At 32.8% G+C, this 14,394-nt stretch overlaps 1 protein-coding gene across 1 annotated transcript; it reads left to right on the top strand.

Annotated features, from left to right (window-relative positions):
* Window positions 1-1,031: 1,031 nt before the first annotated feature.
* Window positions 1,032-13,879, top strand: LOC123706140. Its single transcript, XM_045655304.1, has 10 exons — window positions 1,032-1,253; window positions 3,369-4,663; window positions 5,124-5,271; window positions 6,440-6,668; window positions 7,033-7,129; window positions 8,609-8,741; window positions 9,715-9,932; window positions 12,571-12,832; window positions 12,914-12,989; window positions 13,424-13,879. The coding sequence occupies exons 2-10, from the start codon at window positions 3,404-3,406 to the stop codon at window positions 13,653-13,655; spliced, it is 2,655 nt and encodes an 884-aa protein (XP_045511260.1). The 5' UTR covers window positions 1,032-1,253; window positions 3,369-3,403; the 3' UTR covers window positions 13,656-13,879.
* Window positions 13,880-14,394: the final 515 nt, after the last annotated feature.

Here is a 14,394-nt window from a genome sequence, read left to right as displayed (position 1 = left end):
CAATATTATGTATTAAGAAACCGTAAATAGTTAATTATATAGAGTAAAATACTTTTATTATGTTCCAAATCTTTAGGAATATGTAATTTGAAGATAGGTACAATTTTACAGAAATACAAATGCTAATAAATCTGTTTTTAGTTTAACATAAGTTGAATTGTAATTTGTATAGCTTATAATTAATACTTTAGCCACCCTCTGCAATAAAGAGTACGAGTCTGAATTTTAAATCTTCATTTTTCTCGTCTATGGACCCACCTACCTAATGCAGCTACTAATAATCCAAGCACGTTTGCTTAATTTATTGTGATAGAAGTTAAAAAGAAAAATCTTATTCTTCACAATTTTTATGTTCTGTTTTTCTTTTATATGCAGCGTCTTAAACATTATTTTATTTATATTGTTAACGTATGATATTAGATTATAATTTCGGCGTCATTCAATTTTTTTATAGCACCCAAAGTAGGTACCAACTTAAGTATGTTAATTTCTTTGTGTTGGCGTGGCGAAAGTTGAAATAAGCAATCAGGAATCTAATTAATTCTTTGCGATTGCTCTTGATCTTCAAGATAGTCCGTTGTCTCTTACACTAGCAGTGATTAATGAATTGAAAAAACTTTGCAGACATCTTTATCTATATTATCCCCCAAAACAGTACAAACAACTAATCCTTTTTTTTAAGAACGTTACGTACTACGATTTACCTTTTTTGTATTCTGTAAAAATATTTACACAATACTAGCGTTTAGCTACTATTATGTATTCTGTGACAATACACTCTTGCTGAAAATCCTAGCATCACCTTTTTGACATTATTTCAAATTGTGTCAACACGCCGCTGCCGCCGGCGGGAACAAGCCGCGGTGACGGCTAACGTAGCGGTTGCGGGAGGCAGCAGTCGGTGCTGGTCGGCCGGCCGCCCTCCTGTCCGGTGACTACAGCCTCCTCGCCTCTCGGGTATGGATTATTCGCAGGGAGCCGGCAGCGGAACCAGTGCGACCTGCGAACTCCCCGCGGCCGCTCGCCTCTCTCGTAGCCTTTCGTAGCTTAAGATTTCGCGTAACTCGTCCGTAGATAGCGGCAAAAGCTACCCTGTAGCTACTCCTTGGGCTCGCTTACACCGATACTTTTAAACTCTTGCTCATTATTATTTCCGATGTGTTTTTATGATGACACTGTTTTAACATGCCAAAAAAATGCACCTGTGGAAACAATGATTTTTGTATAATATTGCAAAGGGATAAATTATTGGAGTAAGTATAATTTTATTAAGATTTGTATATTTATCGTTAACGATTTGTATTTTTTATAGGTTTACGAAATAAGATACTTTTCAAAATAATATTATGTATTTGCTTAAGGCTTTTAGTTAGAATAACTCTCTAATAACAAACAAAATTAGATACAAAAAAAAATAATCATGTTTATTATTGGTACTACGAACCTAATTATTTCTATGAAGAGAAACTCTTTACATCTGAAAAGAGAATTAAATAATAAATATCTTTTTATTAATAAGATTTTATGATTTTAAAGGAATCATTATGTAAAACATGTTACGTTTTCAAACAATAACTTAATTACTACGTACCTACTTTAATAAATTCCATCAAAATAAAAAAAATAAAACATTGTAACCTAAAACAAAAATTAAAGTTATTTGGCTAAGTTCTTTTACAAGTATTGTAGACTTTAGCCTAATGAGCATACTCCTCAGGCATGAATTATCTTTCTTGATTAACTATTATTGTATTGAAATATAACATTTCTCACCCTATTTTAATACAATCTATATATTTTACTCTAATAATACGACGATATTATAAATAGATATGTACTCATAATTTTATGTAGGTATTCGTATACTACCTATATACAATTATGAAGTTGTTATTAAAAATCGGATCGTTGTTTTCAAACAAATGAGATAGATTTATATATTATTATTTTGGTCTCCGAATATATATATTCTTATTCTTATCTATTATTATGTTTCATATATTTTAATTTTACGTCACAACACAATTATTTATTTATTTATCCTATAGCTATCTATAGCCTATAAGCCTGGCCTATAAATGGGTATAGTAAATACATTCTGAATACATATTAGAAGGATATTAAAAATAATATTGATATTAGAAATATTTCCTTACCGTCTTTGATTAAAATATAACCTTCTCAAAGAAAAGAGAATATTTGTTTGGTGGAAATGTTTACACATTTCTTGAGAACACGTTTATTTGAACAAGCACTTAAATTCAGATTCGGCATGATGACAAAGGGAGTGTAATAATCTCTGCTTTATGTAATCTTATACATAATATTATTAGTTATTTTTATTCTAAATAACTATTTATAAAATAAAATAGTAAAAATAAATATATTAACAATACTCCGATATAGTATTTACTATTTTATTTAAATTATTATCTTACAAAATATAGGTAAGCAACAATTAACGAACATTAGAAAAGTGTCTACTGATTTAGAAATCTTGGCAGAACTAAATACGAAACAAAAAGACACGAGAAAATCAAGGATGTATTAGGATTGTTCGTATTTAATTCTAAGAAACCGCAATTAAGTGGGTAATGGCACAAAAAAATTAAGCACCGCACAATCGCCCGCACTATTATTCGTAGAGCTTAGGAAAGCCTCACTTAGTGGGGTTGAAATATTGTGTTCTCTTATTTCTTGTAGGGATATTTTACTAATGATTATTTTATTTCTGGAAAATAAACGTGATTTACAGTTACTATTTTAAAAGATGATCATAAAAGTAATGCAAGCATATTTTAACGATGTAGACTTTACCTATGTGAAATGCTAATAGGTTCTTATTGAAAATTATACTACGTACAAATACCGTTTCATAAAATATGAATAAAAGGAAGTTTTCCAAGAAATAATCTCGGAAAATACGTGATTGGTTGGCTACGCAGAACAATAAAGACTCATTCTTGACCGGCGCGCGTGTAATCTCATGATAATGAACGCTAAAATGAACACTCTAAATAAAAGCTGTATTGTCATTTGAAAGTTGTAAAACAAACATAAACCAAAAATGACTTATTGTCGTCCGGTAACGATGCGCCGGGATGTCTCTCCATCGTGTATACATTTTTATTCAAGTTGTTGTCACAGTTCCCGCTAAGACGATATGTTTCATTCAAAATTTAAACAATAACGTTATGTTTTAAAAGGAATTATGCAATGCTCCCATTTGTACATACTTTAAAACGGTATTGTTTAAGATTTTGTTCACTTTTTAGGTATACAAAAATAATATCTTCTTTATATTATGTACACAGTAATGCTCTTCGATGTTTGTGTTTGGTAAATATTTATTCCAATATTTCTTACAGGTATTTCGATTGGTAATGCAAAATTATAAAAAATCATGATTCAAATAGACGACTTTAAACGACCTTCACCATCACCGTCTCGATGCTCTGTACGCAGCGATAGTCGGGTGTTTAGGCAGCCAAGAGTAATTCATGTGAATCGTGATGTTGCTACAATGATGGACGATGAAACAAATTGTGTTCCTCGAAGTGGAAGTACTAATGAACCGACACTGATATCTGATTTTGAACCTGTACAAACGGCACACGCTTCACATTTTCGCTCGCGTACGTTTAGTGATGGTTTTATCAGAAATACCAGTCTTGAACTTCTGCTAGGCGTAGACTGTGATGCGTGCCTCGCGCTAGCCGCCCAAAGACAATGCTATAACCAGCACTTGTCAGACCATGAATTTGATTTAGTTTGCAACTGTAATGTTCAACAAAACAACTACCTTAATTGCCACCGAGATTCTGTGAAACAACGAGGTCACACGCTTAATATTTATGATATGGACAGAATTAAACGAGAAACGGGGCGTAATAATTTGATTAATGGAACACATCGCAGTCTGGACAGGAAACATATTAAAAGTAAAAATGTTTCAAATTACATTTCTAAACAATTTATATCGTACGACCAAACAAATACTCTCGTCCAAAAAATTAAAAAAAAATTATCAAATTTAAAACGAATTGGAGGAGAAACAATGTCGAAAAAACCACAAAACGCCGTTCAGTTAGCGGAGATAAGTGCGAGCTCAACAAGCTCGCTGCGGAAGCTGTCGATGTTATCACTCGTAGATAAGTCACAGAGGAAAACGAATAGCCAAAGTTGCATCTTTTCTGCTACAAGCTTACAATCTAAAAATGATTTTAAAGAAAATATAAATACTTATGCAAACTTTTCATCAAACGTTGATCAATGTTTCGATCGTATAAGAGATTGCAACGCAGAATTATATAAATCGCAGAAAAAACCTAAAATAAGAACTTTAGATAGAAATGATGACGTTGTTTTACGCAGCTCTTCCTCGATTAAATTTTCCACCTTAGATAACAGAAGTCGATGTAGAGGTATAAGAAGACAGATGTCATACAACGACTTTCCCTCGGAGAGATTTGCGAGCGGGTTATCAGAAACATGGTCACCTGATGATTCGACTAAAACGCGAAATAATGTGTCATCCGAAGACAGCCACCAGTTTGTGGATGCTGAAAGAAGTGCAGGAAGCGATCATAGAGTTCTACATGCACAATGTACATGTAATACGGGCCAAAATCAAAAAATTCCATCTATTTTCTTCGATCCGCATGTAAGTTCTATGTTTCTTTTTGAAAATATTGCTTTCATTTACTCTATATGTTATTTGCTTGAATAAGTTTCACATAGAGTTTAGTATTTTCAAACCAAAACATGATCCAGACGGAAAACTTATAACTTAAGTTAAATCTAATAACGCTTTGAGTTCTAAACTTATCTAAAGTTTCTGAAAGAAAATTCAAATCTTCTGCGATAAAATTTGCAAGTTAAACATTTCTACCTGCGTAATTTTTGGCGTGTGAGGTTTAAGAATTTGTGAAACCGTTATTCAAAAATAAGATTTTGCACGCTGTTAAATAACGGCTAAACATGCTGTAATATTATATTGTAAGTTATAACACCTTAAAATACCATGTTTAAATGCAAATAAAGGATTTATTATAATATTATTATTATTAAGAAAAGGTTAAACTTTTTTTATTTCGGATTATAAGACTTTTTTTATAATTAAGGGAAAGAAACGGTCAGCTCCCGCACCCGATGTGACGGACAGGGCACAAGATAGAATCTCTTGCAGTGCCTGTAAATCCAGCCAGTGGCTTCCAAACACTACTACTTCTACAACTAGCCATAGTTCTACCACAACTGCTGCCTCATCACGTAAGTAATACCATGCCTTGCGAAGATATTTAAAATTCATAATTAAGTAACTAAAAGTGTGTACCTACATAGTTAAATAATAATAAAAATTAAAAACATTAACTCACAGCTAATTATGACATTAATTGTTACAACCTTGTTACAACATTTTTAGTTTCGAACTGTATGATAACGTCAATGCACGTTTATCAGTCGGCTGCATTCATTTATTAGATAACTATTATATATGGAAGCAATCAAGGCTGTAATAATACTCGACTATATACCGACTAACGTGTCTAATATGGGATAATAACAGTTCCAGCCCGCCACTTCGTTCGGGTAGCATTGTTACAAATACACATTTAATTCTCTAAAGATGAGTATTATTTAGTTACAGGGGTATATTGGACAAAAGTATTTTACCTTGTTGTACAGGATTTCGGACGTAAATATAACAGATGGATAGTAAGACTTACCTTTCCCATATCCATTAAGCCTATTCGGTTCGTTGACGTAGGTATACTTAGTGACCTCCAAATTATTATTAAACATAAATAATATATTTCTATCCGTAGATAGCAATGATCCTTTGAAGCGGAATCTAGGGAACAGGTGTCTTTAAAAAACTATTTATTCAAATTTTCATAAAGAAAGCGAATATTTGCCTTTGTTTGGGTTAGGTATTGTAAAAGTTTTACGGTAGGCATCGGAAATAAATTATTTTCAAATTTTGCGCTTTGAGACCAGCCTTTGTGTTAAAAATTCTAGGTCAACTGAAAGTTTGTTTATAAGAGCGTAAGTTTTAAAGAATTGGTCTGAAATTAATTACTTTATTAGTTTTGTACATAATATATTCGTATCGTACTTTTAACAATGGATGGATAGATAATTAGTTAAGTAATATTAGTTAGTACCCATATAATTATGAGGTAGGTATTATTTATTTATTTTATTCAATTCAAAGATTATTTAACTGCTTCTTACTGCCCTTTATATCATGCGTATATTATCCTTTTTTTAAGTGGGGAAATCTTCCAAAGATACCCACGGCCCCCAGGGAAGGAGCCGTGGGTTATGTCGGATTCTTACCAACCAAAACCCCACTGTCTTCCGTCGAGCCGCTTTAATGATGGGGCCGCGGGTATTGGTGGAAATTCTTCCGCAACCCATGCGTTTATTATCCTAGGTTTGTCAGGATGGCAGCGACGTTGGTGCTGCGTGGCAGTGTTGGTGCTAGTGGCTGGTACAGCTTGCGTGGCGGGGCCTCTGGCACTGCGGGCGCCCCCCGGAGCCCCGCTGCATGAGCGGCTTCGCCTTGCAGAACGTTTGCTACACGACACACCACTTATAGATGGCCATAACGACTTACCTTGGAATATACGAAAATTTTTACACAACAAAATAAAGGACTTCCGGTAAGCGAATTACTTACTTACCTGAAAGCTAACAGCAATTTCTAGCGGGTTCATTTATTCAATATATGTAAACAGAAAAAAAGGGTTATCAAATGTTTGCTATTTATTTTTTATTGATAGAAACGGTAAACAACACGAGAAAGAAACAAACAACTCAATACTTATATTATAAATGGCACTAACTCAAATATTATCATGTAGGTACAATTATCAATATGTGGTTGCAGATCAATATTTGGCATCATTTTATGTGTTCCGCTGTGAATGGTTTACGAAATTAATTAATAACTTCGTCCTAATTGCAACCACGAAATATATTGTCTATGTAATATCATTTCCAATACATAAGTGATAAATGAAACAGGTTTAATGAAGATTTGAGAACGATTTCTCCCTGGGCCACTAGCTCTTGGAGTCACACTGATTTGCCTAGACTGAAGCAAGGTCGAGTTGCTGCCCAAGTAAGTCTTTGTTTTATAAATGTAAACATATTCAGAACTTTATTTTATTAGATTTCTGTACAAAAAACTTTTTCTTTAACATAAATCCTAAGCCTGAACAAATTTCGATGGCATGGATAAAATTATTTTACTTGTAGAAAGCACACAGTCCAAGTTAAATTGCAGTCGTGTCCGTACCTAATAGCGTTCTGCACTTTGTAGAGTCTGCAATAGAATAAATCAATAAAAAAATATCATTCCTCTCTGTAAGTATATCACGTTTCTTATTACATGTCACTGCATACGATACTCTGCTATATCACATTCAGTAAGCGTGCATAAGTCGTGCTTGATATCGAGGTAATCAGTTCCATATTCACTTTACAGTTCACATATAAAAGTGCGGTACATTAATGCACACATGACCTAAAATACATTTAGGCGATCATTAGCCACGTATTATTCTGGTTGGTTATAAGAACTTTTAATGCAGGGTGTAATTTATCTTCGTGCTAGTTACTATTTCTTGTCATATTCACCGGACTTTAGCGTATCCATCGTGGGACGACATGGACAATGAAAAATTATGATAAATGTTGCAATGTAGATCCTGCATGTATTTGAACGTTTTTACCTAGGTACCTTTTGATCTAATGGTTATATTTCAGTAAGTGTTTAAAATAACCTAAAAGTTAAAAAAAATACTTATGTTTCCTGTAAAAATAATACCTTTATATGTATATTGTTAAACTAAAAAATTCGCTTATTATTATTTAAGTGTAGGTAACATCACATCATATCACAAGGGATTGCCAAATCCATAAAACTGTTTGATCTTAACAAGTCGAGAGTAGAGCACTACCTGAATTACTCCACGAGGCTGGCTATTACCCAAATGTCTATACATAATACGTAGATAACAACAGTACCAAATAGGTATATACTTATAAGCAAACTAATTATTTTGAAGACTGAATATTGAATGCTTTAAGACTCAATATTGAAACCGGCCACCGCACTGAGATGGACGTTTCAGTCAATATGTAATTGAGTATCGGGGTAGTTGCGACATTTAAATGATAGCAGACTATTGCTGGATGTTACATAGAGAAGAAGAAATATACAAAGACAGCTTTGAATGCAATTTAAAATATTTTTTATCATTTTTATATATACTTTAGGTACTGTATTGTTTCTTTTTATTTATATATTTAGTTTTGTTATCATAAAGTAAGGTTGATAAGGCAATGGAATTGCTGATATTATACACAATATAAAAGTAAGGTTGATAATATAGTACACGATCACTTCATTAAAGTCGTGTTTTATAAGTTGTGTCAACTCTATCTTTTGAAAATCGATTGATTAACACAAATCAAATAAAAACTAAATCGATTGATGAACATTTTTATTTATAAAATATTTCAGATCAAGTTAGTGTTATTTTCAATTTAAATATTTAAATTTTGTGAAAGGCTTAAAAAGGTTTTCCTCATATAGTTTTGGGCAGCATACGTCCCTTGTGACTCTCAACACAAAGATGCGGTACAGCTTACCTTCGAACAAATAGACCTGATACAGCGTTTAACTGACAAGTACCACCCGGAGCTCACGTTCTGCACTTCAGCTGAAGGTTAGTAGTTTAAATTAAGACTTTGCCTATTTTTAAAATATCACAAATATTTTTGTATCTACGGATGTGTGTCATAACACAAAATACGAAGAGATCACCAATTTTCCGCTTTTTATTTATTTTCTATTCACGATTAATTTTATTTGCCTGATTCTGTTGTGTGATATACGGATTGTTCGTAAAGTGAAATAAAAACCACGAAACTTTGGTTAAACTCATTATAATTTATCACCTGCTCTGAACATAGAGCTCCGTAATTACTCTAATGCGCTATAGTAGGTACGTTTCGCTGGCATTTTATCTCGAATTTTCATATGAAAAATAATGGCATTTCGACATCACAAATATCCTTTGTTGTAATATACAAATAACTAAACAAATTAGCTGCCAGAAACCTTCTACTTTACTTAATGGCGCTCGTAATAGATATTCGCTCGTTATTCATTCTGTTTCCCTTTCTAAGAAGATTTAATGACTGAAATATTAATGGCCCTTTCTTTCTACTAATGTGAAAAATCATTTATGCAGAATAACAATGCAATTTATTCATGAATTTTTCAAATATATAATTAATTGATTTCAATGTCTTCGTGGGTATCTATGCAAGATTTCCCCACTAAAAAAAAAAAAAAAAAAAAAAAGGTAATTATACCCTATACACAATCAACTTTTCATAATACCACCATATAAAATTATAAAGTACATAAACATTTCGTTTTTAAGTTAAAATATATCAGTCTTCCCGTCATCACGCTCTCTACAAAGGGTGCGAAACGTCGGGATAAATACATATAATGAACAAATCATTATGACCAAAGCAATTTTTTACAAAGCAGTAGCACGCCTTTTACAAAATATTACTACCTATACCTAAAGATTAAATTTCCTAACACATTTGATGCCAATGTAGGCATGTTGGCATTATACAAGATATGTAGGGTGTATAAGAAGTACATATTTAATTTGTTTTCAGATATTTTAACAGCACACGCTAACCACCGCCTGTGTTCGCTGGTAGGTGTTGAGGGTGGGCACGCTATAGGAGGATCCCTCGGAGTGTTGAGAACGTTATATCAAGTCGGAGTTCGCTACTTAACCTTGACGTCATCGTGTGACACTCCATGGGCAGAGTGCGCTTCCACCGACCGTCCAGAACCAAGTCTACGAGGTGGTCTTACGCCATTTGGAAAGGTAATTTAATGAACACTTCCAGAAAGTTTTTCAATTTATTTAAAAACTAGCTTCCGCCCGAGGCTTCGCCCGCATGGTGTTTTTTCGCAATAAGGTAGCCTATGTTCTTTCTCAGGGTGTAAAGATTGTCTGTGCCAAATTTCATCAAAGTCGGTTGAGAGGTTTAAGCGGGAAAGCGTAACAGACAGACAGACAGACAGACAGAGTTACTTTCGCATTTATAATATTAGTAGTGATAATTTAAAAATAATCCTAATAATGTAAATGTTATACTGTATCGCTGTATATAATATGATTCTTCTTAGCCATTGTTTTTAAAAAATCGAAGAAACTATAATCTAGGCACTAATAAGAAAAGAAAGCGGAACTACAAAAGTAGGTACTGTGTATTTGTATAAACATTAAAAGTTTATCATTTTAACTAAGTAACTTTAAATATTGCATCTTGACTCTTGTATTTCTGGATCATGCACAGTGTCATAAAAAATATTACGAAAACAGAGTTAAAACACTTAGGAATTTTCAATGGTGTGTTTGCCGGAGGCCGGCACCGGCCCGGGGCGGCAAGTTATGAGGGGTTGCACGACCGCTTTCCGTTTTTTCTAAAGTTTGTTGCGAAGCAAAATGTTTTCTTCCGTAATATTCTCCGCGGATAATAGGGTGGCAAATTATGCTAAAGACGTTACATTTTAGAAAACTTCGCTAAGCACAGGCACTGTAGGTATTTTATTTTTATTAAAACCATAACTAGACATTCATTTCTAGCAATTTGCTATTTTATTTTGTTCCAGTTATTTAAGAGCGTACGCTTATCACTCCTCTTTTTCGCTATACACCCATCCATCTTGTGAAAATAACCCGTATATTTATAGAAAGTGCACAGTGCGATCGATGTATTGAAGGAAAAGTAATTTTACTTTTTTTACCATGCAATATGCATGTTTTCTATATTATATGTATACATTTTGCTTAAAAGTGTTTCGACCGCTTTCAAGTTGCGACGCTATTTTCTTTGATTTGTTTTTTGTACCTACAGCGATTCTTTCCGTAATAATCCCTTTTGTTGTAAGCACTCGCTGCGCGTAACGCAGAGCTCAAGCACTAAACATTAAGTACACTATTGTTTTGTAAAATATTACCAAAATGGGGTTACGAAAAACAAGGTTAATTGTTGTGATCCTATTTTCTTTTAGCGATATTTTTTTCTGCAAATAATTTGATAGTGCATATTATGAATTTCAACGTTCAAGACAAAGAAGATTCTTAACTAATGAAAATTGATCCATTTTTCGAAATGTATATTCATTGCTTGAAGTTGTTTCACACCATGCGACACAACTTCTTAGCCGACTATACGTACCTAGTTAGCGTTTTTTTTTTGTTCAACAATTTCTCAACCGATCCTTTTTTGTCTCATAGATAGGTATCTAATTCGTAACCTAATAGTCTCATTCGGAATTGGATTTAAGGGCATCTTCTATTAAATTAGAGAAGGGAGTAGAGTCGAATAAGTTGAAAATTAGTTTATACCTTAAATCCAAGCAACTACTAAATGGATAAGATTTTTTAATAAGTATTTGGTGTTTTTCAAAAATATTGGAGGAAATTCTACTTTTAAACTGTACGTTGAGACTTGAGACATACCCACTTACTATTTGTTACTTAGGCAGGTATAATAGCATCTGCTACTTTATAATTTATATTCTGTCGTAAATACTTTAATCAGCCACCTATAAAAATAATGACATAAAAACGGAGTTTTTAATAGATATAACACATATTCAAGAGCGAGAGGATACTAACAAGTGTAGGTAATAACAATGCATACCTTTGGCCTTTAACCAATGTTATGTTTAAACAGTCCATATATTATGTGACAATTCATAGTGATGACATTCCGTTCACATACCATAAACTTTTATGTTTGGGATATCTCGGCGATATTGCTAAAATCGATTGAAATCTTAATCTTGCGAAATTTAGATCCTATCGTAAGGACGAACGCAATTAGGTAAAAATATACACATTTCTAACGATTTGAGCTACATAAAAATAAAAGCAGAATTACAGTTTTCAGTTCGGCCCAAATTTCATGAAAAAATGCAAAGTGTAAAACTTCTAGGTCTAGAGAAACTTTTCTGAACACTAATTGGACTATAGGACAATAGAATAAAAAAGAATTCTGTAATTTTAGTAAGGTATACTCAATAAAGAAAAGACGAAAATTGATAAACACTTTATGCGTATTTTTATTGATATTTTTAAGATATAAAAAGTAAGTAAGTATAAGCTACATTGCAATAGGTCAATTTTATTCCTATATAGTTAACAACCATATAAGTAGTTAGGCTACCTACTTAAATTTCTAAGGATTAACTACAATGTGTGTAAAATAAAATGTCTAGATTTATCTTGCAAATCTAATAACTTGTATAAGTACTTTATCAAACTCATGAATAGATGTTGATACAACCACGAAGTTTTTCAACTCTCTGGAGAGCTTTCACGTTGTTAAAGCGTTGGACAGAATTTTTAGTATCTGCTTATTACTAGGACTATTCGGCTAGAGCCAATGTTAAATTATTACTACTTACCTACTACGAATTATGTGGCTCGTCATATTTAATGCATTTTACAGGTTGTTATCATGGAAATGAACAGACTTGGAATGCTGGTGGATTTATCACATGTATCAGAGCGCACTATGCGTGATGCGTTGGCAATATCGCGAGCACCTGTTCTCTTCTCCCATTCATCTGCGAGATCATTGTGCAATGTAACACGCAATGTTCCGGATGGAGTTCTTCGTCTTGTTGCAGCTAACAAAGGCCTTGTAATGGTCAACTTCTATACATCTTTTTTAACATGCCGAACAACAGCCACCGTGCAAGATGCTATAGGTATTTATTGTATTATTATTGATGGTTTTATACACTTCAAAATAACCCGACCGTTGTGGTGATATAAAAAACTTTTTGCAGCTCATATAAATCACATACGCGATGTGGCTGGCGTGGACTTCGTCGGTTTAGGCGCTGGATATGATGGAATTAATTAGTACGTATATTATTTATTCATGTTCCAAAATACAAATGTGTTTTAATTGTATAGTTTCAATAGCAAAATATGTCTTAATTAAATAACATTTGCACTCGATCACACGTAATACTTAGTACTTAGATGATTTTTTAAGTTTATATTTTCCTAATAATTATTAATGTATGTAGGTACTAAGATGTAAAGCAATAATATCTCCTCTTTTCATCCATCATCGTTTAGAACAGTGGTGATGAGAACAAATTAATAAAAAATTTAATGTCATAATGACCAAAAATAAATTTTACGAAATTTGATTAAATATTATGGAAGCTTCGCCTTGTATGATTTATACATCATATTTACTTATATTAAAGTTTAAATAGATATCTCGAACACTGTCACGTTATATCTGTAGTGGAACCGTAATAATTCATCGTTTATCATGTCAACAGCACTCCCCAAGGACTGGAGGACGTATCCTCGTACCCTTTACTATTTGCGGAACTGATGGAAGCTGGGTGGACTATGGAAGATTTGAAAAAACTCGCAGGACTAAACTTATTGCGCGTATTGAGTGCTGCTGAACGAGTATCACGCGACCTTGCCTCAGCAAACGTCACACCTTACGAAGATGTAGCTCCACGCACGATAGAATCGTACAACTGTTCTAGCCAAGATGTATAAATTACTCACATATCTCTTTTCATCATAAGCAATAATAGGTACTTATTCGACTGCAATGTGCAGCTAGTGTAGGAAATAAGACTCGTCAGCGATCGCATTTGTGCATGCTCGCAGTACTGAAAAATAATATTTCAAGTATGTTTTTTGACTTTAGGTCTATATTATATTAATAGAATCTTAGATGTATAAATCCCAAGCTTTAATAACATAATGTATCTTAGAAATGATATACCTTTATCCCCGTTCATAAGGGATAAGTTAATACATATTATTCAATATTTATAGTGAATTTTTTTTATTGACAAAAATAATACCTATCCATTAAATAGGTACCTAGTTACTATGTGAATATTGAATATATATTGTTGTTTTTCTGTTTCGCCAGAAAGGTACTTTATGTGTACAATCAAATCAAAACTAGGTACACTACACAATTATTGTTGTATAGACAAGGATACCTACAACCTACTCAGATTAATAGGTAATTGTAAAAATTTTGAATTTTTAACGCTAAGAAAGTAATTTGTTAACTTATAAAAAGCATAATGGGCTATATTGTTTCCCACTTGTTTCCGAATCTTTCTTGTGTATATAAAATGCTATGTAGGTATATTAATTGTCAACTCTCGCTGCACTCGATAATTAACTTTGTTGAAAACAAAAATATAACTAAGTAGGTATTTATTTATCTAGAATATTAAAAAAGAGAGAAATATGAGTATCTATCTAATTATTTAGA

The sequence above is a fragment of the Colias croceus genome, chromosome 3 (genome assembly GCF_905220415.1).
Source record: "Colias croceus chromosome 3, ilColCroc2.1".
NCBI lineage: Eukaryota > Metazoa > Arthropoda > Insecta > Lepidoptera > Pieridae > Colias > Colias croceus.
This window is presented reverse-complemented; position numbering and strand designations above follow the sequence as displayed.

Excerpts from the sequence above, each read along its gene's own strand:
- LOC123706140 (XM_045655304.1), top strand. The coding sequence starts at position 3,404 with ATGATTCAAATAGACGACTTTAAACGACCTTCACCATCACCGTCTCGA. Across the intron at positions 9,933-12,570 it reads GTCTTACGCCATTTGGAAAG|GTTGTTATCATGGAAATGAA; the intron begins GTAATTTAATGA and ends TGCATTTTACAG. Across the intron at positions 12,833-12,913 it reads CACCGTGCAAGATGCTATAG|CTCATATAAATCACATACGC; the intron begins GTATTTATTGTA and ends AACTTTTTGCAG.